We start from the raw sequence: 26,094 nt of genomic DNA on the forward strand, positions 1-26,094 counted from the left end.
GTCTCTAAAATAGAGATACTTCTCCCATGTGTTTGCTAAAGTCTGATATTATATTCTGAGGTTGGTTTCTTTTTCTTTTTTAGACTAAGACTGTTTTTTATTAAAGTCCAAACACTCTAAGGAAGGAAAAGAGAATAAGGCTAATAAATCATTTAACTCTTACTATAAATGAGTTTGTTTGGGTTTTTTTTGGAGATCAGGTTTTTAAAGACCAAGGAAAGTGCTATGGGAGGAGGCTGCAGTCTACATGATAAGCTGTATCTACTGCATGACTTGCCCTGCAGAACTATCTAGGCATAATTTTGAAAACACATTGCTTTGAGATAAATCAATTCAGTGATATACACGCAAGAGTTTTAGAGAGTAAAACAGCAATTCCTGCATGGAGGGATCATTACTGCTTGGGCTGTCTTTCTTCATAAATAAATAAACCTTTAATTACTGGCAAAAATTGGCTGGCCAAAAAGCCTCATTATCAAACAAGTTGGTTAACTAAAGTATTATAGAAATTATATGTTTTAATTTTTTCAATTGGGAAGCAATTTCAGACTTCAGTTGTGAGGTTTGATTCTCACTGCTTTTGATAAGCAGATATTTATAGTGTTATGTAATTATCATTGTTTTTATTGATGGTCTTTCTAAAATTCAGAGATCTTTGTTTCCTTTGTTTACTGAGATTCTGCAAGTACATAGCAAGTGCCTGGTGCATGGTAGAAGCTGATTGAATATTTCATGAATAACTAAATGAATGTCTTTGCTTAGATATCTTTTTAAAAAGCAATTAATATTAAAGATTTAAAGCAATTTGGCAACTTGCATTAAGCATCTTAAAATGTGCTTAAGTTTTGATCCAATAAAATCTGAATACGTAAGGAGAGTTTATATAAAAAGCTATTCCAAGAAGTTTATTGATAATGGAAAAAATAAAGAACTTAGATGTTGTTGCAGTAGGGAAAGGACTAAATGTATTATAGTACATCCATACACTGTGTGGCCATTAAATAGTTTCTTTTAACTCAGCAAGGTAAACAAAGAAATCAGGATGTGAAACAGTATATACTCCCTAACACCAATTATTAAGAAAAATTACAGAGAAGGACAGATATCATAGGATTTCATTTATATGTAGAATATAAAAAAGAAAACAAACGAACAAACAAAGTGTCTTAAATACTAAGAATTGGTGGTTGTCAGAGGGGAGGTGGGTGGATGAAATAGATAAAGGGATTAAGAGGTACAAACTTCATTATAAAATAATCAAATCGTGAAGATGAAAAGTATAGCATAGGGAATATAGTATATAATATTGTAATAACATTGTGTGATGACAGATGGTGACTATACATATTGTGAACAGTGAATAATGTACAGAATTGTTGAATCAATGCTGTATTCCTGAAACTAATATATCATTGTATATTAATTATACTTCAGCAATAAAAAATATGTGCATTAGAAAGAACTAGTGCTAAATTCATTAAAATATAAACAGCAGTTATTTCTAGGCTGTATATTGCAATAAATTTGCATTGCTTTGACAAACAAAAAAAAAGATAAATTTTCCAAAACATATAATATTAGCACTTTCCTAACACAGATTCACTGTTTCTCAGTTTATATGTCTTAGAAGAAATTTGTACCAGAAGAAAAGTTTATGGTTCCTTAACTAATGTGTTAAACAGGATAGATGCAAGTTTTCAGGATATTTAATTCTAAAAAGCATTTTTGCCTTTCAAGTGTTTTTCCACCCCTTAGGAAACCAAGACTTTACATTTATACTTATTGTATAATAATTGTGGCTATGGTTTCTATTTTCTCCCATCTGAGGTTTAAGACCTTTGCCTTTAAAGGAGAACACTTGTGGTCCTATACTTGTAGAATATTTTAGTAAACTCCTCCATTTTGATATAATTGGTTAAAAGAAGAAATGGATGAACTTCTGTTCTAGTTTAGGTGCTATTAGCCACTAGCAATGTGCTATTTAGCAAGTCATGTCTCCGTTTCTTCATTTGTAAAATGGTGTCAAATAGACTACCAAATATGGCTGGTGTAAAGATCAAACAAACTTATACATAGTAGTACTTTGCAAGTGTTAAGTAAATGTTAGTGATCAATTTGAATAGTCTTTCTAGACATTTCTAAATTTCATTTAAAAATAATTGAGCTATCAATACTAAATTCTGACTGTATAAAATGCCATGTAAAGTCCTAAGAATTTTTTTTAAATGTTTTATTTATTTCTGAGAGAGACAGCGTGAGCAGAGGAGGGTAAGAGAGAGAAGGAGACACAGAATCTGAAACAGGCTCCAGGCTCTGAGCTAGCGGGCAGCACAGAGCTGGATGTGGGGCTCAAACCCACGAACCGTGAGATCATGACCTGAGCCGAAGTTGGACGCCCAAATACGGAGCCACCCAGGAGCCTCTAATGTCTTAAGAATTTTTAACAATATAAACATAAGAAAGAAAATCTTAAATTAATGACCAACTTTTTAAAAATCAGTCAGCATTGCAAATTATTCCCTTGGTAATGCATTTCTAAGATTTGGGCATTAGGGGGCGCCAAAAGAATTATTTAGCTAGTCTGCCATTTCCCTCGCTCTGCTTATTTGGTAGCAATCAACATTTATAATGTCTACCAAAGTGCTTTGAAAATATAAAACGCAGTTCCAAGTCTTATATTATAATACAGATGGATGGTATTAACAATCCTATGATTATAATTAAGTGCTCTGAAAAGAAAAATTTCAATCTAGGGTATAAGCTACCTACAATAGGGAGACATCTTGAGGTTAATGGGGACCATTATGGAGTATTATGACAATTGCAATAGATTCACTTTGCTTACTATGGAAGTCTATTTGGCCAGGATTTTATTGACTGACATATGTAAATGGATAGAAAATTAAACTAATAATATTAAGAGCAGGGATAGATCTAAAGATAAATAATAGGTCAGCTAGATCACGCTGAGGAGAATTAAATAATCCCATGTTTAAGTATTTTAACTTTCTGATTGACTTGTATATAGTAGGTAATCAACATTTATTGATATGATTTGATTTGTATCTCTCTTAGGAGGATATATTTCATCAGAGTGGCTTAAAGAGTTTAATGTAACTCTTTTTTTTTTTTTAAGTGTAGTTAATTCAAAGATCATATCTCTTAATTCCCTTAACATATTTCACCCACCCCTCTGGCAACCACCAATTTGCTTTTTGTTTTCATAAGTATGTCTCTTTTCTTGTTGTTGATTTATTAGATTCCACACATAGGTAAAATCATATGGTATTTCTCTTTCTCTGTCTGACTTAACTTCACTTAGCTTAATCCTCTGGAAGTACATCCATGTGGTAGTGAATGGTAAGATTTTGTTCTTTTTTATGGCTAATATTCTATTTTTCTTTACCACATATTCTGTATCTATGGACACTTAGGTTGTTCCCATATCTTGGCTATTGTAAATAATCCTACAATAAATATAGAATTGCATATGTATTTTTGGTTTTCTACGGGGCATTCATCCAGAAGTGAAATTACATAAGAAATACTCTTATGGTATTTCTAATTTTTTTGAGGAACCTCCATACTGTTTTCCATAGTGGCTTCACCAATTTACATTTCCACTAACAGTGCAGAGAGTTTCCTTTTTATTTATTGACTTTGTGATACTGGCCTTCTGACTAATGTGAGGTTATATTACATTGTGGCCTTGATTTGCATTTTCCTGATGATTAGTGATTTTGAGTGTCTTTCTATGTGTCTGTTGCCTGTCTGCATGTCTTTTATGGGAAAATGTCTATTCATGTCCTCTGCCTATTTTTAAAATCAGATTATTTGTTTTTTAGTGTTGAGTTGTATGGGTTTATGTATTTTTGAATATTACCCCTTATCAACATTTTATTTGCAAATACCTTCTCACATTCAGTAGGCTGCCTTTTTGTTTTCTTGATGTTTTCTCTCATTGTGCAAAAGTTTTAGTCTGATGTAGTCCCAATAGTTTATTTTTTTGCTTTTGTTTCCCTTTCCTGGTAGACAGATCCAGAGAACTATAGCTAAAGCTGATGTCCAAGAGATTTCTGCCAAAGTTTTTTTTTAGGATTTTAATGGTTTCAAGTCTTATATTTAGGTCTTTAATCCATTTTGGGTTTTTCTTCCTTTTCAGATTTTTATTTAAATTCTAGTTAGTTAATATATTGTGTAATATTGGTTTCAGGTATAGAATTTAGTGACTCATCACTTACACATAACACCTCATGCTCCTCATAACAAGTGTCCTCCTTAATACCAATCACCCATTTAGCCCATTCCCCACCCACTTCCCTCCATCCACCCTTAGTTTGTCTCTATTAAGAGTCTCTTATGGTTTCTTTCCCTCTCTCTCTTTTTTCCCCTTCTCATGTGTTCATCTGTTTTGTTTCTTAAATTCCACATATGAGTGAAATCATATGGTATTTGTCTTTCTCTGATTGAATTATTTCGCTTAGCATAATACACTCTAGTTCCATTCTTTTTATTGCAAATGGCAAGATTTCGTTCTTTTTGATGACTAATATTCTATTGTATGTATATGTGTGTATGTATAAATATATATGTATATTACATCTTTTTTTAATTTACTTATGTCTTTTTTAATTTACATCCAAGTTAGTTAGCATATAGTGCTATATTTACTTCAGTAAATTCCAGTGATTCATCCCCTATGTATAACACCCAGTGCTCATCCCAACAGTGTCCTCCTTAATGCCCCTCACCTATGTAGCCCATCCCCCCACCCAACCTGAAACCCTCAGTTTGTTCTCTGTATTTAAGAGTCTTTTATGGGGGCGCCTGGGTGGCTTAGTCGTTGAGCGTCCGACTTTCGCTTAGGTCATGATCTCGCGGTTCGTGGGTTCGGGCCCCGCGTTGGGCTCTGTGCTGATTGTCAGCTCAGAGCCTGGAGCCTGTTTCGTAGTCTGTGTCTCCCTTTCCCTCTGACCCTCCCCTGCTCACGCTATCTCTCTCTCTCCTAGAAATAAATAAAAATATTTAAAAAAAAAAGAGTCTCTTATGGTTTGTCTCCCTCTCTGTTTTTGTGTTGTTTTTGCTTCCCTTCCCTTATGTTCATCTGTTTTGTATCTTAAATTCCTCATATGAGTGAAGTCATATGATATTTGTCTTTCTCTGACTAATTTCACCTAGCATAATACCCTCTAGTTCCATCCATGTTGTTGCAAATGGCAAGATTTCATTCTTTTTGATTGCTGAGTAATACTCCATTGTATATATACCACATCTTCTTTATCCATTCATCCACCGATGGACATTTGGGCTCTTTCCATACTCTGGCTATTGTCGATAGCACTGCTATAAACATTGGGGTACATGCGCCTCTTTGAAACAGCATACCTGTATCCCNGCTGATTGTCAGCTCAGAGCCTGGAGCCTGTTTCGTAGTCTGTGTCTCCCTTTCCCTCTGACCCTCCCCTGCTCACGCTATCTCTCTCTCTCCTAGAAATAAATAAAAATATTTAAAAAAAAAAGAGTCTCTTATGGTTTGTCTCCCTCTCTGTTTTTGTGTTGTTTTTGCTTCCCTTCCCTTATGTTCATCTGTTTTGTATCTTAAATTCCTCATATGAGTGAAGTCATATGATATTTGTCTTTCTCTGACTAATTTCACCTAGCATAATACCCTCTAGTTCCATCCATGTTGTTGCAAATGGCAAGATTTCATTCTTTTTGATTGCTGAGTAATACTCCATTGTATATATACCACATCTTCTTTATCCATTCATCCACCGATGGACATTTGGGCTCTTTCCATACTCTGGCTATTGTCGATAGCACTGCTATAAACATTGGGGTACATGCGCCTCTTTGAAACAGCATACCTGTATCCCTTGGATAAATACCTAGTAGTGCAATTGCAGGGTAGTTCTATTTTAAACTTTTTGAGGAAACTCCATACTGTTTTCCAGAGTGGCTATGCCAGTTTGCATTCCCACCAACCATCAACAGCATAAGAAGTTTGTTTTTGTTGTTGTTGTTTGAGTTTAACATAATTCTTAATAATGTTTCAAAATAGGGTCTCAGATAATCATATATACGTAGATATATATGATATATATATCACAATCACCCACGCTGCTTATAAGAAATGTTGACTCTTGAGTACCGCCTACCCCTAGTACCTTAGACCTGTGAACACAGAACGTCTGGGAGCAGGGACAATGGACATTCATAGTAGGTGTTTTAATTGGCTTTTATGTCCAAAAATGTTTGAGAACCATTACCTAAATTATAGTCAACCATTACCTAAACTATAATCAACCTGAACTAAATCAAAACAAAATGACAATTTAAATGTCACCACCTGCCATATGATAGTTTTGTCAATTTTGGTACAAGTCAAGAAGGAAAAGTATAAATATATTTAAAAGAGACAGAGGTCAAAAGAAAAGCCTGAGAGATTAAATATATAAATACACTCACCTGTTTCAGTTGTTTTATGAAAAAAGGGTGAACTCCATGGCTGCCAGTACCTTTTACCTGTTTCTTGGCATCTCACTTGAAATACATACATAGTGTTTGGTTCCAAGTAGAATTCTGACTGTTGCTCATATGTAAAATTGGTGTCAAATTCTTTAACCTAAAATGAATAAATAACAACAATGAAACAATACAGTGTGCTTTTAAAACAAATAATTATTCTGTTGAGGCAGAAATGTATGCAGCACCTGTTATGTTCCAGGCACTCTTCTAGGACCGGGGAAAACAAAGAATAGGGCACTTTGTATAAAACATGACCATAAATAATCAAATACATGTTATTTAACACTAAAAGTGAAATAAATGTTGCTTTGTATTTGACAATGCTCTCAAGCTGTTAAATGTCATGTTAAGTCCAAAATGTAATATTTTCTCAATTTTGGAGTAGCTGGATTTAATGGAATGGAAGAAGTGGGGGATTTAATAACAATTGTTTGAATTCCTACCTTCTTCCCCCCATCTCTCTCTCTCTCTCTCTACAATTGGATATTTAGCGCAGTAATTCATGAACGATGAAATAATTTCACTTGCTAATGATGACTTTTGGAAAAAATTTCTCATAATCTATTAAATTGGTCCTTATTTTAGATTTTTGCCGATTCTATAAAGCCTATGATATGTATGTCTGTGTGTGAGAGAAAATAGAACATTTAAGAATACTGAGCTGTGGAAATCCAATCGAAGGTAAGCATTCACATAGCTGAAGTCTAAACTTACAAATCATTTTCTGGAGCGCTATGACCTGCTATAAAACATAATGAAAAGTAACCCCCTAACAAGCTGGTTCGGCAGGGAGAGAGAAACCAAGGTATTTACATACCATCAGTATGTTGTGATAAGTGAATAACTGAAAAAAGTGAAGCATGATTGAAAGGTAACCATAAAATATGTCTAGAAATGCATTTAGGCAACAACTAGGAGGAAAGAGTTACCAAACACTCATAAAAGAGGAAGTTGAAACTGTCAAGATTTAAAAGAAAGAAAGAAAGAAAGAACGAACAAACGAAAGAAACAAAGAAAGGAAGAAAGGAAGAAAGAAAAAAAGCAAGCTACCAACCTTCCTGAGAGATTCTTCTGTGAAAACCCAATCTTAACATAAATGTTTAAAACCTTCAGTGTAGTAAAAATGTAAAATTCATGAAAATATTTTTTTGCAGGCTGTCATGCTTCATATAAAGTATCATTCAGAGTTTCCATAAGCTGTGTCTCTACTCTTGGCCCTTGGAATTTCCTGCTGTGTAAATATGACTGGCGGGCATTTGGGGGTCTCCTGCGATCCAGGAAAGATTTTACTTGTAGCAAAAGTTTGACTTTCAAATGCACTCTGCTTCTATTTGCTTTTCTTGGAAGGGAGTTGTTATTTTCTGGCATGTCTCTTGCCATTACATTTATAGATAAATCCCTGTAAAGAAGAGAAATACACTAAAGCACAGCCAGAATTCTAAAATGGAAGAATTTTACAGAACTGTTAACAGACTTGTTTCTGCCATCAGGCAAGCAGGGGACTGCTTTGGGTCTTGTAAGCACAGGATGATGCCTCAAGGTATTTTCATAGGCTAAAATAAACACTGAGAAAGGTAAACGTTTTTTGCATGTCTATGTAGAGGGTTTGAATTCAAGTGCAAGAAATATGACTTTTTTTATAGCAGTTAATTTATATTTAGCACCTTGATTCTGAAAGTGGGGGCCATACAAACTTGATCTCTATAAATGTAAGGTACCTCTTATGGTTACATTAAATTTCTGGAAGCATTTTTCCAACCTATTCAGTTCTCTACTCTCCACTCCCTCCAACTCCCTACCCGGGACAAGGGCATGGTGAAGGGCCCTTCTCAGTAACCTATCACTGTCTAAACTCTTTTGGTTCCTTTTCCTAACTCCCTCCATCCCTCCAACTTCCTCATCTTGCTGCCCAGTTAGTCTTTACCTAGTGTTTGGTGAGAGAGGAAGTGGGGTGATGATTGAGAAACTTATCGCATGTTCTTATTACATGTGGTGACTAATCACATGTTCTTCTAAGTCTTCCATCTTATAGCAGCATTTACACTTTTTTTTTTTTTTTAGAAATGTTTATTTATGGGGCGTCTGGGTGGCTCAGTCAGTTAAGCATCAGGTCATGATCTCACAGTCCGTGGGTTCGAGCCCCACGTCCTCTGCGTCGGGCTCTGTGCTGACAGCTCAGAGCCTGGAGCCTACTTCAAATTCTGTGTTTCCCTCTCTCTCTGCCCCTCTCCCACTCACTCGCTGTCTCTGTTTCTCAAAATAAAATAAAAGACATAAAAAAATTTTTAAAAATGTTTATTTATTTTGAGAGAGAAAGAGAAAGAGAGAGAGCATGCACCCAAGAGTATATGTGAGCAAGGGAGGGGCAGAGAGAGAGGGAGAGAGAATCCCAAACAGGCTCTACACTGTAGATGCAGAGCTTGATGTGGGGCTCAAACTCACAACTATGAGATCATAACCTGAGCTGAAATTAAAAGAGTCCCATCCATGCTCAACCCTCTGAGCCATCCAGGCACCCCATATTTACACTTTGGAAATGCAAGGTCAAGGGTTTGACCCTTAGCTATCTGTGTACTGTTCTATTAGCCTTCCCTGGAAAAGAATGAATGTTTGGTTTTATGCGCTCCATGAGCTAAGACTGGTTTTGCATTTTTAAATGGTTGTAAGAAAATCCAAAGAATATTTTGTTATGCATAGAAATTACATGAAATTCAAATTTCAGTGTCCAAAATTAAAGTTTTATCATGCCCATTCATTTGTATGTTTTCTATACAATATACACTACACACTACACTGTCACGCTACAAATGCAAGGTGAGTAGTTGGGTCAGAGACCTTATAACCTGCAAAGCCTAAAATGTTTACTATTTGGCCCTTGAATAAAAGTTTGCCACTTTCCATGCTGATAGTGCTCTTGCAAGCATGGTGAATATTTCTGACACCCACTGAATTTTCTGTAAGAAGCATAGCAAGCAACCAACCCCACAAAGTGACATAGTACAAGAAGGGCAAGAATTCTCTGATGACCAAGGAAAGAGGTGTTATGACAGGAAGTAGAGTGGCTATGCTATGGTGGGCAGTTAGAGCTGATTTTTTGGAAAAATGTTAAAAACTACAAAGAAGATTGTGCTGAGACTTGAATGTGTTGAGCCCAACAGCAGATCTAAGACAATTATGGCTATCAAGAGATGCAGTCATTTTTAACTGGGAGGAGATAATAAGAGAAAAGACCAAGTAATCCAGTCCTAAGTTTCACAGTTTGTTTTATTATGAAAACAATAAAATCTTGAGATTATGTTTAAAAAAAAGCCTTAGTCTAGCTTAATTAGAGAAACAAATCACTATTAATCCATTTACTTGAACTTACAGCAGACTCCCCTGCTTTACTGTCACTATTGTTGAGCACCTATTAAAGGCAAACAATAATATTAATAGCTAATGTTTCAAAATGTTATCTACATGAACTACACATTATAAAAATCAATGGAGGTATAAAAATTATTATGAAATATCCTGCTCCAGGGGCTTACAGTTAAAGGATAGGAAAACAGAGGTATAAACAGATAAACTGTTATACAACATGGTAATACTCCTGAGATGGAGTACACAGAAGTGGGCAAGGATTGTTGCTGAAGATTGGGAGCTCAGTTTTTAACACAAGTTTAAGGTGCCAAGGAGATAGTCCATGAAGATAACCAAAGAGTAGATAAATATTCTCCACATGGTATTAGCCTTGTAGGATCCCCTGAAGGACTGGCTCGTTCCCTTTGATACTTCATAGTCTATGCAGCTTAGTTAAAAGGGGATGAAAAGCAATCTCAATTCACTAATTTTGATTTTTCAGGGGATCTTCTTTTGCTCTACCAAACTTGTTGCATGGCCTTCCTAGAAGTTAAGATGAAGAGTAACAACACACAGTATTTATTGAACTTGAACTCTATTCCAGGCTTTGGAATAGATCTATTCCAGATCTAACTTCTTACAGATCATCCTCACAACCATATGAGGTAGGTGCTTGTCTTATTCCTACTTTAGGTATGGGAATAATGAAGCACAGAAAAGATAAGCAACTTGCCCAAAGTTGCATAACTAAAAAGTGGCAGAACCAGGTTTTGAATTCTAGAACCTGTGCTCTTAGTTACATGGCTTTCCTGCATAGCTGCCTGTCCTTTCAAATAAAGAACCTCCTTCAAGTAATACCTCCTGGAGGCAGAGGTGAGGTGGAAGATCAAATCTGTAGTCTTTTGTATCTCCTCCGCTTCTTGCCTCTGATTTCCTATCTCCCTACAAAGAGGCAAAGACAACACTTTATGTATGACCCAGATGAAATTGTTGAGGTAGCAAATGTTGAAAATGAAAGCTTTATTCTGGTTCTTACAGACTGGACTTGGGTCATCTGGATAGAAATGGTAATTCACCTTTTTATGTGTAAGTGGTTATATTTAGAGGGAGCATGGTAGAAGGGATAGGATATACGCTTTGGACTGAAGGCTGTTCTTTCATTTTTCAAATATTTTTTGGGTGCCCAAAGTGATAAAGGATCTATAAGAAGCATTTAGTTACTAGCACTGTAAGTTTGAAAGACTTGGCTTGAGGTCTTTTGAATTCTATGTCCTCATTTCTATAACGGAGCTGATATTTACCTATTCCAAAGGATGGTTATGAAGGTTAGATAACAAGTATTCTTTCAGCTCCTTCATTTGCCTACTTGTGAGTTACCAAGTCTCACAATGGCATTGTAGCAGCAGCAGGGGGAGCAGAGAACAAGAATTTCAACCAGAAAACACTTGGTTTCTGAAAATCTATTCAGAGATACTGATGGTATAATTACTTTCTATTTTCTAAACATTCTTCTAGCCCATAATCTCTGCCAATTATGCCAACATAAAGGAGTTTTATGTTAACAATTTCATCTTATGACCAACCAGGACACTAAACAGAGGGCACCAGGTGTCCTATTGGAATAAAATTCTATTCACTCAAAATCTAAGACTAAGAGAATTTCATTTGGGTTTTCAAATTCACCTAAATTCCACATTTGCAAAAGGATTGACTGTGGAGTTGTGTTTTGTTTGTATCCTGCTTGTCCTGGGCTTTAAACATAGGGTTGCTATGCACACAAATGTCAAAATTATTTAGTCAACAAGTCCAGCAGGATCTTCACGTGGTAATTGACCAAATGATGCACAGATTCACATCTAAGTGCAATCTGAACATCTGTAAAGTTCACATCATATTTCTTATTTAAACAAACAGGAGTAAGTAAACAGGTTGATGTCTGGATTTATTTTTAGAGAACAATCTTTAAAGTACATCATAAAATCAGTATAGTTTTACCCTCATATTCTTGACACTCTTTAAACACATTGTTCTACAGCAAAACTGATGTTCAGGATGATGAAGCAATAAAAGGCTTTGGAGTCATGCTAATCACCAAATACATATCACTTACTCCCTGACAGCAGATAAATTCATACATGATATATAACTCTGAATTAAGCAAAGCCAGAGACTCTACTCCCTAATTATTTTGACTAAGTGGCAATTTATTGTACTGAAAATATGAAATGGCATTTCTTTTCAAATACACCAAAATTGGAATTTTATCCTCAGTCATACTAGTGTTCTCCCATAGTTCAAATTACTGAGTTTTTATTATGTTCACAGGAGCTGTCATGTCATGCGATTTCATTAATGAACCTTGTACCTACGCCTCTCCTAAGTCAGTTGGTAACTTACCATTGGTATTTAAGGATGGTTAGTTTTTTCAGATTTTCACTTTTTACCTTGGGCTCAGATAAGGCTAAGGTCTATTTTAGTAAAATCTTACATTTTGAATTGCATTTTTTCATTTAAAAAGAGACACCCATAAATCTGAAGTTCTTCTTATTGAACAGTTATTATCCTAGATGCTTATTAAATTTCAGCATAGAGACCTTACATTTTATATTCACCATCACTGATATAAATTTTACCCTAGGAGGCACTGAATTGCAAGGAGCCAAACAGATGGATCTCTCTTAGTTGGACATTATTTAGCAACTTATAAAAGGTAAGAGCACATTTTCAGAAAACATCTCTCCATTTGGAAGCATATGGTAACAAATATTAAAACTAGAGTGGTTTGAGGGGTGCCAGAATGGCTCAGTGGGTAGAGCACACGATTCTTGATCTTTGGGCTGTAAGTTCAAGCCCTGTGTTGAGCGTAGGGATTACTTTTTTAAAAAACCAACAAATTAGAGTGGTTTGAGTATCAAACAGATAAAAACGTGTAAAATAGATTATTATTAAGTCAATTGTGGGTTAGCTTTTCTTTCATTCACTTACATGCTAAAGCATAGTGAAAGCTAGCTTACCTTCCAAGTTTGGTTTGTTGTAGACTTGTATCTCATTTCACAGGAAACTTTTTCTATTGTTGTTTGACTATTCCAGTGAATCACAGTCTTGGGTTCTGTTGTATTTATGTCCTCAGCCCTGGAAATGATGGATCCAGAAGGTATCACTAGAAATAATAATAAATAAAAACCCAGCAGTTTAAAACTTGCCTAGGGAGAAATTAGTATCTTTATATCAATATACAGACATGTTAAAAGTCAAAGTACTGAAAAACAATTTCATGATCCAATTAATAATTAATGATTTTTTTTCTTGTTTTCTAACTGATTATGTAAGAGAAAACTGCTGCTGTTAAGCAAAATTCTATTCAACCTGTTTTCTATTTCTTTTAAATGGGACTCTTATAGTTCACCTTTCCTATTCCCTATTCCCTTATAATCCTAACTAATGAAATTCCAAAGCCTGGCCTTATTAACAAAAAGCAAAGAAAAGAGATAAAGGAGATATCTCTTTCTTCCTGCATCCATTTAGGGGAAAATGAGGTTTTGCATTTTAAATTTTGTTCAGGGAAATCTGATTTGATAGGGTATTGATTGAGACTTTTCACAGTAATATTTTTATTCTCTTGTATCGTAGGGAAACATGAATAATGAAATCTTTTGCTAACTTATTTTATTTTAACTGTATTAAAATAAATCCATACTTGAAAGTATGATTTGAACAAAGCAAGTCTCACAAGACTCTAAGACTTTACCAATTATTCTCATGCTCTGTGATAATAACTTTTAAAAGGAAACTGACATTCTGATGGGTTATCTTACTCGTTGTTTTGTTGTACTAGGAGTAGTGGTGTAACTGGAATCTCTGTATTTCTAAACTGTTTTAATTCTTGTGTGCTTGCTCTGTCTGAACAGAGTAAAATCTTTGGTACTTCCCATTTCTCCTATATATATACACAACAGAACAATGAAAACCTATGACTTTGTTAGACAAGTTATTTAACGAAGAACTGAAGGGGCTTGTATGTGTGTTTTTAAGGACCATTATTATAGCTTAATACTCTCTATGATTAGTTTCCTTTTCATTTATTCTAGGTGTATAAAGTGTTCTTTGGGAATATTATTGTTTTATTATTAATCACTTATCTAAAATTATATACTCAAGTATATGATTTATAGAGAAATATACAAATTAAAGATTTAATGTTTAGTAGCACAGTCCTATAATAAAATCCTTGGGCTAATGGAAGCATAAGAAAGAAGTAGTAGCAAAATGAGTCTAGTTAAAGATTTTACTGTACTGAACTTTTGTCATCTGAATTCCACAGTTGATTTCCTTTTGCTAGTGTAAGCTTCTTGTAATAAGTATCAGTATTCACAGACTTCTGTAGTAAGGGAAATGATTCCCAGGGCTCTGAGACCACTTGGGATCATTTAAAGCACTCTCAGGCTAAATAACCCGCTCACTCTTATCTCCCATCCCTGAGTCTGGCCTGCCATTAGTAACACAAGCATTCTGAGACCCTTCTGCAGAAAGAAATACTCTGGGGAGGAAGAAGTCTTTAGTCCTATGAGAAATGAAAATAGAACAGTAAGTCAGACTTAAGACAGAGTCTTAGTGATGAAAGAGCATAAGACAAGCTGAGGGCAAAGCACAGGCTAACAATAACCCTCCTCCTCCCCCCAAGGTGAGATAGGTATGATATTCCTCAGGCACTCCTGGCTGCCTAAGAACAAAGGAAAGGAGAGAAAACAAATGGTTAAATTGGCAGTCTTCATCAGTTTACAAATATCTTAGTAAATTACAAAAAGGCAATCTTATCAACAGTGTACTCTCCAGGAATTTTCTACCATTTTAATGATAATGCTTTGGTAGAGGGAAAAATAAATTTAGCTCCACAATAGCTAGGCCTCCAGTAATCTGAGTCCTTAGCATATGAAAATCCCTTTAAGAAACTTCCTGACTTTATCTCCCCCAACTCCACGGTATATAAGCAGTCACTCTTCACAACCCCAGTGCAGCTTTTTTTACCCACGGGTCCTATCCCTGTGCTTTAATAAAACTCACCCTTTTGCACCAAAGATGTCCTCAAGGATTTTTTTCTTAGCTGTGAGCTCTGAACCCCCAAGACCCCACTGCAAAACCCCATCATTAGCACCGGGCAAGTCAATGCAATAGAGAACTAAACCTTTAGGTTTGAATGACCTCATATTTTTTTTCAAATAAATATGTTATATAATAAGTACTTGAATATGTACTTTGTTACATGACTCAAATGTTGAATGTTTTCTCTCATTGCTTAGGTTTCAAACATTCCCATCATATCTTAACATTTTTTAAAAACTGTCAAATCCATCTAGATGCTATGTGTTTAGTTTCAACTTATATTGAAATAAAGAACCAGATTTGTAGTTTTTGGTATCTTTCTAGCAACATATATTTACCTATACAGGAATTAATTTTCAAAATGGTAATTTTATTTTCAAAAAGGTAAAAAATTTACCTATGTGAGAATTAATGTCAAAATGGCAGCCCAGCCAGGGAGTGCCGGGTGGCTCAGTTGGTTAAGTGTTCAGACTCTTGATTTTGGGGTCGAGCCCAGTGTGGCTCTGTGCTGACAATGCAGAGCCTGCTTGGGATTCTCTCTCTCCCCCCTCTGCCCCTGCCCTACTCATATACGTTTTCTCCCTCTCTCTTTCTATGTGAAAATTGTTCTCAGGAGAGCCCTCTGTCCTCAGTTTCATAGAATGCTACATTTATCTAACTTGCAGTGCCTCATTCTTAAAGTGTCACAAATGAGTATCTTCCCTGGTAGATTGCAATCTTCCCTGGTAGATTGCAAGATACTTAGGGAAGTAGATACCTTGCTTATCTTATTCTCCCTAGCTCTTAAAATAATGCTTGAATAGAAGACATTTTCAATAAATATGTGTAAAACCACATGCACCCATGTAGAAATAAGATTGGAAGGATATACAACAAAATGGTAGCAGTACTTATCTTTGTATTTCCTTGGGTTGGTTGATTATGGGTAATTCTTGTTTTCCATATCATGATCTGCAGGAACTTCAGGGGAACACCTTTCAGAGCTGGACTTCATTTGACTAGGTCAATACATATTAGCTGCTTATTCAAAAAGACATACTACTTCTCATTCTTTACCTATATCATCCAGATTAATTTGCAGTTGTTTTGACTTCTCTGTGCCCAATGCATTTGCAGCTTTGACCCAAACCAAATATTTCTTGCCACTTTTCAATGAATCAGTGGAGATGTTAATATAACTTGAAGAAAGATATTGTTGCTCTTCTTCTGTCTCTAAACTTAAAAAAAAAAAATTATGATAACCGGTTATGTTGGTTTGAATTAGTTACTCCTTAGTTTTTTGATGCTACTTTTTTAGACTGCTTTCAGAATACATTTACTTAAAAATCAATTAAAATTTATTTCATTTTGAAAAATTAAAAAACATAGGTTTAAGACTACTCAGGGCCACACTATGACTTTCATGGGTATTAGGCCCTTTTGTCTTCATGGGCCCATTCTTCCGTCAAGAGAAAAAAGTATATATGTGTGTGGATATGTGTATCTTTATAGACGTACATGTATATGTTCATGTAGATTATGTTTTAAAATTGTCAGTATAAAAGCAAATATATTAATATTACATATTAAAACATTTTCTTTGACCTAAGGTTTATTATTTTTCTTCTTATTTTAAATGAAATTAAATATTTTCATGGACTTCTGAAAGTATCATGAGCCCTGGGTACTATGCCTACTGGGCCTTTGGCATAAGTCGTCTCTGGACAGAGCTTGAAATAAATGAACATCCTCTAGGAAGGAGCATTGCAAAGGAGATCAGTACCAGGGCTTTGAGTTAGACATTTCTACCAGATCTAGGATAAGGAGTAAGAATGGCGTGAAGGGTCAGAATAGGATGAGAGATCTGGATGGGGTAGGGAAAAACCAGACTTCCAGGGAGAAAGAGACCTCAGCATGTTCTAAAACAAATAAATGAAATGGTATGTCATTTTCCAGAAAGTTCAGCAAGTTCATACTCTGGAGCATGCAAGAAATAACTTGAAGTGGAGCAGACAAGATCAGAAAGACTTCCTGTGGACTTTGAAAACAGAACTTACTGGATCTGATGGCCAATTATGTAATGGTAAAGGAAGCTATTTGCTGACAAAAGGGATGGAGAAGATAGATAGATAGAGGGTTTGGAGTGAGAGATAGAGTTGTTGTTTTTTTAAGTTTTACTTGAGAGAGAGAGAGCGCGCAAGTGTAAGCAGGGGAGAGGGCAGGGGGGAAGAGAGATAATCTTAAGCAGGCTCCATGCTCAGCATGAAGCCTGATGTGGGGCTCAACCTCACAACCCTGGAATCATGACCTGAGCCAAAATCAAGAGTTGGGTGCTCTTATCTATAGTCAGATCTATTCAAGAGTTGGGTGCTCAACTAACTGAGCCGCCCAGGTGCCCCAAGAGACAGAGCTATTAAATCATCACTTCAAATTATGTTTATCTAAGTTTTTGAATGTGTGAGGATCTCTAATCAGCCAATTTAATAAAAAAGTTAAATTTCACTAAGGTGAAATTTAAAATGTTATTTGTTAAGGCTAAAATTCTAAATTTTATTAATTTTCATTGGCTTTGGTCAGCAAGTTTGAGCCTCTTTTTTATATCTGTTAAAACTTTCCGGGGCACCTAGCTGGTGCAGTTGGTAGAGCATGCAACTTATGATCTGGGGGTCATGAGTTGGAGCCCCATGTTGGACAGAGAGATTACTTAATCAGTTTGTTAAAAATTTCTACTCCACTATATTTTTAGGGGATGGGGATTGGAGGTAATGGTGGGGGGAGTGCTGGGAAATGTTTCTTCCTTTCTTTTCTGGTTTCTGTGAGGAGAGATGGTCCTTAAACCTCCCTGGTTCGGTCTCATCCTTTGCTTGCTCACTCATCCCTCTTGAAGGTGAGCATAATTCTACTCATGAAGAACTGGCCATATGCACCTCAGTCCCTTCCTCTCTCCTATTTTCCCTTGCGGGTCAGAAGACCACACAAATGACCTTTTTTGGTCTTCTCCAATAAGCTGTAAGATTTAGAGGAGTTGGCCTCAATGTGGGGATGTGCAGCTGTCTAATACTGGCTGTGATTGAGGATAAGGGCAGTAAATCTGTTTGTTCTGGGAAGATTAATATTAGAAAGTTTACTGTTGCCACATACCAAAGCCATGCTCTTCATTAACAAGCTTCATCAGTAATAAATATTATACAATATTTTAAATGTTTAAAATTATTTAAATATTTAAATATATATTTTAAAATATTTAAACATAAGCATTATTATATTTCTATTTTCATCTGCTGGCTTTTTGGTTTCTCTCAGTTGGTTTAGAAGTCATGAGGAAAATCTGCAGAGATTGACCCACTTCAGACACTTACACACCATTATCTATAGTCAGATCTATTCATAACATGAAAGTGTTTTCACTAGACTTTGCTAAGTTTACATTTCTTGAACTCCTTGAACTACCAACTCTTTTTATTTCCTTTTCTTAAGCTTCTCAGTCATATTTTCTACATTCCTGGCAACTACATCCAACTTACCATTTCCACTTGTTCTTTAAGCTTTTTGTTGTGACTTCTGCCCTCACCTTTCCTGTGAAACTACTCTTCTTTTTTTTCTTTTTGATTTTTGAGAGAGAGAGAGAGAAAGTGCAAGTGTAAGTGGGAGGGGGCAAAGGGAGAGGGAGAGATAATCTCAAGAAGGCTCCATGCCTAGCACAGAGCCTGACCTGGGGCTCCATTTTTACTACCATGAGATCATGACCTAAGCCAAAATCAAGAGTTGGATGCACAACCAACTGAGGCACACAGGCACCCTGAAGCTACTCTTCTAAAATGGCATCCTTTCCAAGGTGAAGTCCTGAATCCTCTTTGTAGTATTCATCCCTCTTGATTACTTACAATTCTTACTTCCCTTGGCTATCTGGACTCTGTGTTCTGGGCAAGAGAGGCTAAATCTTTTTCTCATGCCTGCTTAGTAATGTCTTTCCTTCTCCAACCCTCCACTTGGATTGCCCTCCTTAATCTTCTAAGTCAGATCTATTCAACCCCACCACAGCGAGGATCACCTCTTGTCCCTCTTGGTACTTGCCTTTTCCCCCAGTTTACTCACCTTCCTGGTTTCTATCACTATTTCACATGTACAGCTACTGAATATCTGCCCTCTCACAGGGAGATGATTTGGATATCTGCCTAAGACCAGAACTATAGCGTATTTATTTATTTATTTATTTTAACATTTATTTATGTTATAGAGACAGAGTGCAAGCAGGGGAGGGGCCCAGAGAGAGGGAGACACAGAATCTGAAGCAGGTTCCAGGCTCTGAGCTGTCAGCACAGAGTTCAATGCGGGGCTTGAACCCACAAGCTGTGAGATCATGACCTGAGCTGAAGTTGGATGCTCAAGAGACTGAGCCACTCAGGCGCCCCATCTACAGCATATTTATAACTGAATTATCTTCCCATGCATATCAAGACTTTTTGCCAGTATCTCCATTGTTGTCAGCAGCATGCTGCCTTTCTGATGTCCTCAGTTTGCCATTTTAAACTACTTTTTCTCTGCTACCCTTCAACCAAAGAAGGTGAAGCATTTATTTAGCTATTATTTTCTTATTTTAAATGTTACTTATTTTGAGAGAGAGAGTGTGTGCAAGCAGGAGAGGGCCAAGCGGGGGTGGCGGGGGACAGAGGATCCAAAGCAGGCTCCTTACTAACAGCAGAGAGCCCAATGTGGGGCTTGAACTCGCAAACCAAGGGATCATGACTTGAACCAAGGGATCATGCCTAACCAACTGAACCACCCAAGAGCCCCAATTTTCATATTTTATCTTTTGTTCCTGTTTTGATAGCTGTGGCCATGGTCTAGGCTTTATCTCTGTATTATGTTCGGTATATTACTTGTAGATCCCTACATTAACTTTATTGCATTGTGAAACCTAACGATATAGATATACTAATTTAGAGGGGGAAAAAAACCGTGGAACTGAACACAGGTGAAAAGACAAGTACCCTATATTCTTATATTTAACAAATAGAAATGCTTCACAAATTTGTATGTCGTCCTTGACTAAGGGTCATGTTCGTCATCTTCTTGCACTATTCTGATTATAGTACTTGTGTTGCTGAGGCATGCATTGCTTGGTTTCTTTATCTAATACCATCAACATTTTTTTCTGTCCTGGGAGGCTGACTTGACAGGGTTTGTGGGGAAGGAAGAGTTTAAAACTCACAATCATTTCATTCTAGGCTGCTCTTCATGTCTTGTTACCACCATATGTCTATTTATCCCAAATTTCTCCAGCCCCAAACTATCCCAGCCAGGGTTATAACTTGCCAGCCACAATGATCTGGTAGAATCCAGAGTGGCATTCTTGCTGAGACACAGAACTCCAGCAAGGAAAAGGGGAACTAGCCTCATGCTACCAAGCAATAAATATATTTATGAATCAGAATAATACAGAAATTATATAGTATCTCTATTTTAAACCTATTGTCACTTCTAGAGCAGGATAATCTCAGCAGGCAGTCAAAGAATTTCTCTAAGGCTGACAGGGAAATGTGGGTAAGGGTGACGAGTCTCTATAGCATGCAGGTGGCACCAACTACTCTAGTTCAACTCAGGTTTTTAACCCTCAGTGCATATTTTCTGGTGCTGCCTTTTTTCCTCTCAGCAGCAGGGACATCACTATGAACATCATGAGAAGACAAAGACATGTCAATAGTGATGAATAGCAGAGGGCTTGGGTTTTAGAAAAGAACCTGTAGGTTCAAATCTTGGCTCTGCCCCTTGATAAAATGTGGGACTTTTACCTAACCTCTGTGTACTTCAGTTTACTCATCTGTGCAACAGAAAGAATAACGTTGTTGTTATCATGAGTAAACTCAGATAAGTAAGTTAATGAGACAAGGAAGCATGGAGCAGACGGCTTCACACATTATAAAGGGCTTATAAAGCAGACGATTATTATTATTAATTAAAAGGTATTTATGACATGACTTTTACACATTCTAAAGAATACAAATGAAACTTTAAAAGTTGTTATATTTCAACAAGTGAAGTTTCTTTTATATTACTTGTGTTTGAAATTAAATCACTCCATTAAAAATTCAGGTGTTTACATAGTTCCCTTATATTTCTTCTGAAATAAGGCAGAATGTAAATAAATTACAGAGAATTTCTTTTAAGGTATGCTAACCTCATGCTCGATAAGATTTCAAATGTAAAAATAAGAAAATGGCAACTATGGGTAAGTAGCAAGTAGGGCATCTTTGAATATTTTCCAGTCAGAGAAAACCACATGCATGTCCTTAATTGGTTTGTGGCTAATTCTTTTACCACATATGTTGAGACCACAGTCAAAATGGAAATACATGCTTAAACCAACACAAACCATAGGTATTAGGTAATTTAATTCTGCTTTTAAAATCTACTTTCATATTAGCACCTAGACCATGAACACTCTTTTAGGTGAGGAATCCCGTAATAATGAGTGACTAACTATACTTTGGGACTATTTTTACACAAAACTGTATATTACAAAGTTTTTAAAAAATTTCTTATTTCTATTTCTGTTTTTGGTGTGCTTATTATTACATAACAGATATTTGTTGAAGGGAGTCAGCATGATTTATGTTTCTCTGAAGCTTACCATGTACCTAGCACTAGCTGTATTTCATAGATTTTCAATAAACATTGCCAATTTATGGTGATAATGGTGAATAGTGTTTTCCATTTATTTAGCTACTCATTTAGCAAGTATTTACTTAATCTCCACTATGTTCCAAGCACTACTTTGGACATTGGGGCTACAAGTTTGAAGAAAACAGATATAGTCCTGACCTTCATGGAGCACACATTCCAGTGGAAACAAATCAATAGATAATATGTTATATGGTGATCGATGTTCAAAAGAAAAATAAAGCAAAAAAGGGTTAGGAAGTACTAGAGGTAGGAATGGGGATTTTTTTTTTTTAATTTTTAAAGGAAGATGGGGAAGGCCTGTCTGAGAAGGTGATTTTCCTCTTCTCTGGAGGAAGAACATTCTAGGGATATGCAAAGGCCCTGAAGCAGGATCAGGATCTTGCTTGTCCAGTCCACAAATAGCAAGGAAGTCAGTGAGGCTTGGTGTAGGTGAAAGAGATAGAAAGGGATTAAAGATGAGATCAGAGAGTTCTGGAGAAAGGAGAGATTTAGAAGGTAGTGTAAGGTCACAAAGAGCCTTTGAAGGACTCTGGCTTTGATCTGTGAGTGAAATGGGAGGTTTTGAGCAGTCGAGTGACTTGATCTGAGGTACATGAGAAAAGGATTTCTCTGGCTACTCGTGAATGACTATAGGAGGGCAAAGGAGGAGGCTAGGGCACCAGTTAGAAAGTTCTTGTACTAAGTCAGATAAGAGGGTATTTCTTGACCTGGGATTGCAAACTGGTTAGTGAGAAGAGGTCAAATCCAAAAGAGGTTTTGCTGATTAATTTTGTTAAGGGCATGGTAGGGAGTAATTTAGGAGGACTCCAGTGATTTGGGCCCAGATAATATGAAGAGGGAGTTCCCATATACTGAGAAGGGGAATGCAAATATGGGGAAAGGTAACTGGATATTTGGCTTTTGAAAATATTATCTTTGAGATACCTTTTGGATGTCTAAGAGGAAGTGCTGAATAAGATATTGGATATATGGTAGCTGCAGACAGGGAAGATATCTGGATTCAAGATAGATAAATTAGGGAGTTTTACACTATAATTTGCATTATGTCTTTTAGGTAATGAGTGTAGACAGAAATAATAGGAGGTGCTAGGAATAAAGTTCTGGGGGTTTGTTACTTCACTGGAAATGAAGAGGCATCATCTAGAGAGTGAGAGAAAGCATCCAGGAAGGTGGGAGGAAAATCAAAAGGGAGTGGTGTACCCCAAGCCAAAAGAAGGAAGTGAAAAGCTGTTAAATGCTCCTCATAATGAAGATAAGTACTGAGAATAAACCATTGGATTTGGCAATGGGGAAGTCATTAGTGACACTGTTAAGACCTCTCTCAGTGGATACTGAAAACTTGATTAAGCTAGCTTAAAGCAAGGATGAGAGAGGAAGTAGAGACAGAAAGTATAGACAACTCTTGGTGCACCTGGGTGGCTCAGTTGGTTAAACATCGAACTCTTGGTTTTGGCTCAGATCATGATCTTGTGGTTCTGTAGGTTCGAGCCTCATATCAGGTGCTGTGCTGACAGTGTGGAGAGTGCTTGGGATTCTCTCTCTGCCCCGCCTGCACTTTCTCTCACAATATAATAAATACACTTTTAAAAAAGTACAGACAACTCTTGAGAAGTTTTGCCATAAAGAGGAGCAGAGAAATAGAGTAGTGGAGGGGAAAGACCAAGGGAAAGTTGTATTTTTCGAGAGGGTGGACCCTGCAAGCTAATGGAATGATCCAGTACAAATAGAAAAGGTAGGCTGCAGAAGAAAGAGAGGAACATGGTGGGAGCAATGTCCTTTAGGAGGCAGGAGGTAAGATCTAGCACAAGAGGTAGATAGTTGGCTCAGGGGAACCGCAGTTCATGCGCAGTAGTGAAAAGGAAGACCAAGTATATGGATACAGAATTCAATGTGTCAGTAGATGGGGGAGCTTATCATATTTCTCATTGCTCCTGTTTTCTCAATGAAGTAGAAAGCAGGTCATCAACAGAGCACAAGAAGGGAGAAAACATGCTGGAGACCAGAAATGAGAGCAAAAGAAATGAAGTAACTATCTGGCTTAGTGGAGGAGTGACTTGGCCAGTGAAATGTGGTAGGATACTGGGTAGCTGCCAGGGCCCAGTAGAGATGAGTGGTCATGAATATAAAGTCATATCAATCAGTAAGTTTGTGTTTGTCCCCAGCCACAATTAGTTTTGCTAGTACAGGTGCAGAACTGGTGAGGAAATGGATTTAAAAATATGACTGTTTATTGAGTCCTGAAAGAATGACTGAAATATAGTATCACAGCCTTAAAGATATTTGGAATCATACCTAAGAAGTCTTTCTGGTTATTAGGAATATGCATGTGGAGAAGAGATGGCAAAAACAAGCAGTCCTTATGAATTGACAGAATAGGCAATTGATCTTAGGAGGTCTACAATGATATTGCATCTAAAAATAATTGCCCTACTGGTCTTTCATAGTGCCTGAAAATTCCATCATTGGTATTATTCTAGTGAGCTTATGAGTGTGTCATGCACAGAGATGGTGCCTAGCTACAAAAAATCTCTAGAGTTTAACATAGGAACAAGAAGACACAAAATGCTAAATAAATGTTTGCTAAATTGATTTGAATAGAATAAAACAAGGGGCCATCATGCATTCATTTTCATTCAACAAGTATTTATTGAGTAGAAGGCATTGCAATGGACATCGCAAGAGTTTCCAAGATAAAGAAAGAACATATTTACATGAAGCTGTTAAGGGTAACAGACAATAGTAGGTAGATGTTTATTAGCAGAGTTTCTTCTTTTTTGGTTTTTCCTATCACCACTTATTGATAAACAGTGGTACCTACTGAGAGGTAGAGGAGGGCATGTGAATGGAAGCCCAGATAGCCCCTAGGCTGCCACACAAGGAATGTCACCTTTCGGCCACTAGTGGGAAATGTGGGTGAGCAGAGGTGAAATGCCTCTCCTGTAAATGTGATTTTACTGGAAAACAGAACCACATGAGTTGGAAGTGAAACTTCACAAATGTTGATCTCTACCTACCTGCCAAAGTGGAAAATACCCTGAGAACCCAGGATTTAGTATAACCTTTTTAAACTACTTCAACCACAAATTGATTATAAGTCAACTTTTTCCTAGGGGCGAGGGGGAGGCCTTTTTGATAGAAAAATTAACTTTCTCTTCTTTTTTTCAACTCATTAGTGTGTTTTTAATTAATTGTGAGATGGGTAGATGTTTATTTCCTTTTCCAGTTTGTTCTTATAGGAGCTCATTCTTTGATTTTGCTAGAGGAGAACATTCATTTTTATGCAAATCATTAACATTTTTATGTTCTTTTCAAAATATGATAAAATTCCATTAATCTGGACTCAATCAATTAGAATTTGGGTTAGGTTTGTCTGAGTTGGGCTGTAATATACTGTTGGATTTCAGAAAAGGTGAAAAAAGTTTTTCTAATATGTAAGACCTTGTATTACTATTATTTAACTTGACTATGAAAGGAGAATGCAGGAAATGTCTATTGCTACCTATCAGAATAATCACTTAGTGACTATCAATTGAGCCATTACAATGTGCCAGGCCCCATTCTAGGCTCAAGTGATTTAGCAGTGAATAAAATAGCAAAAAGTCTTGCCCATTTTGAGATTACACTTCTAGTTTGAATGAATGAGTGACTTTCCTACTGATAAATGTACAACAGCTACTGATATATGTACAACAGCTAAAAAAATTAGTTTTTCAGGGCATGCTTAACATCTTGTTCTAGATATTCATATGTCTAAAATTACTGTTAGCTGAAAATAAGTAAAATTGTTTTTATACCCTGTAAATGATCATTTTTTAAGTTTATTTGCTTATTTTGAGAGAGAGAGAGAGCCCATGAGTGTGTGCCAAGTGCAAGTGGTGTAGGGGCCAAGAGGGGGAAAGAGAGAATTCCAAGCAGGCTCAACATTGTCAGCACAGAGCTTGTCTCAATCTCACAAACCATGAGATCATGACCTGAGCTGGAATCGAGTCAGATACATAACAGACTGAGCCACCAAGGTGCCCCAATGATCATTTTTTTAAAAAGTTTACTTATTTACTTTGAGAGAAAGCAAGAGAACAAGCAGGGGAGGGGCAGAGAAGAATCTCAAGCAGACTCCATGCTGACAGCATGGAGCCTGATGTGGGACTCAAACTCACAAACTATGAGATTGACCTGAGACAGACATTTAACCGACTGAGCCAACCAGTCCCCCCACTCCCCCCCACCCCCCGCTTCCCATCATCATTTTTTAATGGCTTTATATTACTCTCCTCACTCAAATCAGTCAGGTTTTGATGTTAGAACAAATCAAACAAGACTAGTATGTCAGCCTTGAGTGTCACCTTAATACTCTGCCTTTTTATTGTTGTCTATAAGCACTTCCTATTTGCAAGTCATTTTTTATAGTTGCTGTCCTTATAAATTATGTAACACCCAGTACTGTATTACTTATCCTCATTT

General features: G+C 36.6%; 1 protein-coding gene across 1 annotated transcript in view; it reads right to left on the reverse strand.

Moving 5' to 3' along the window:
• Window positions 1-26,094, reverse strand: part of IL23R (interleukin 23 receptor) — a 64,469-nt gene that overhangs the window by 20,898 nt on the left and 17,477 nt on the right. The window contains exons 5-7 of the mRNA XM_077776376.1: window positions 16,027-16,187; window positions 12,885-13,030; window positions 6,469-6,625 (exon numbers count right to left, since the gene is read on the reverse strand). Of these exons, the coding sequence (XP_077632502.1) occupies window positions 6,469-6,625; window positions 12,885-13,030; window positions 16,027-16,187 (464 nt within the window). The remainder of the gene's footprint in view (window positions 1-6,468; window positions 6,626-12,884; window positions 13,031-16,026; window positions 16,188-26,094) is intronic.

The sequence above is a fragment of the Crocuta crocuta genome, unplaced genomic scaffold, assembly GCF_008692635.1.
Source record: "Crocuta crocuta isolate KB4526 unplaced genomic scaffold, BGI_CrCroc_1.0 scaffold17, whole genome shotgun sequence".
Classification (NCBI taxonomy): domain Eukaryota; kingdom Metazoa; phylum Chordata; class Mammalia; order Carnivora; family Hyaenidae; genus Crocuta; species Crocuta crocuta.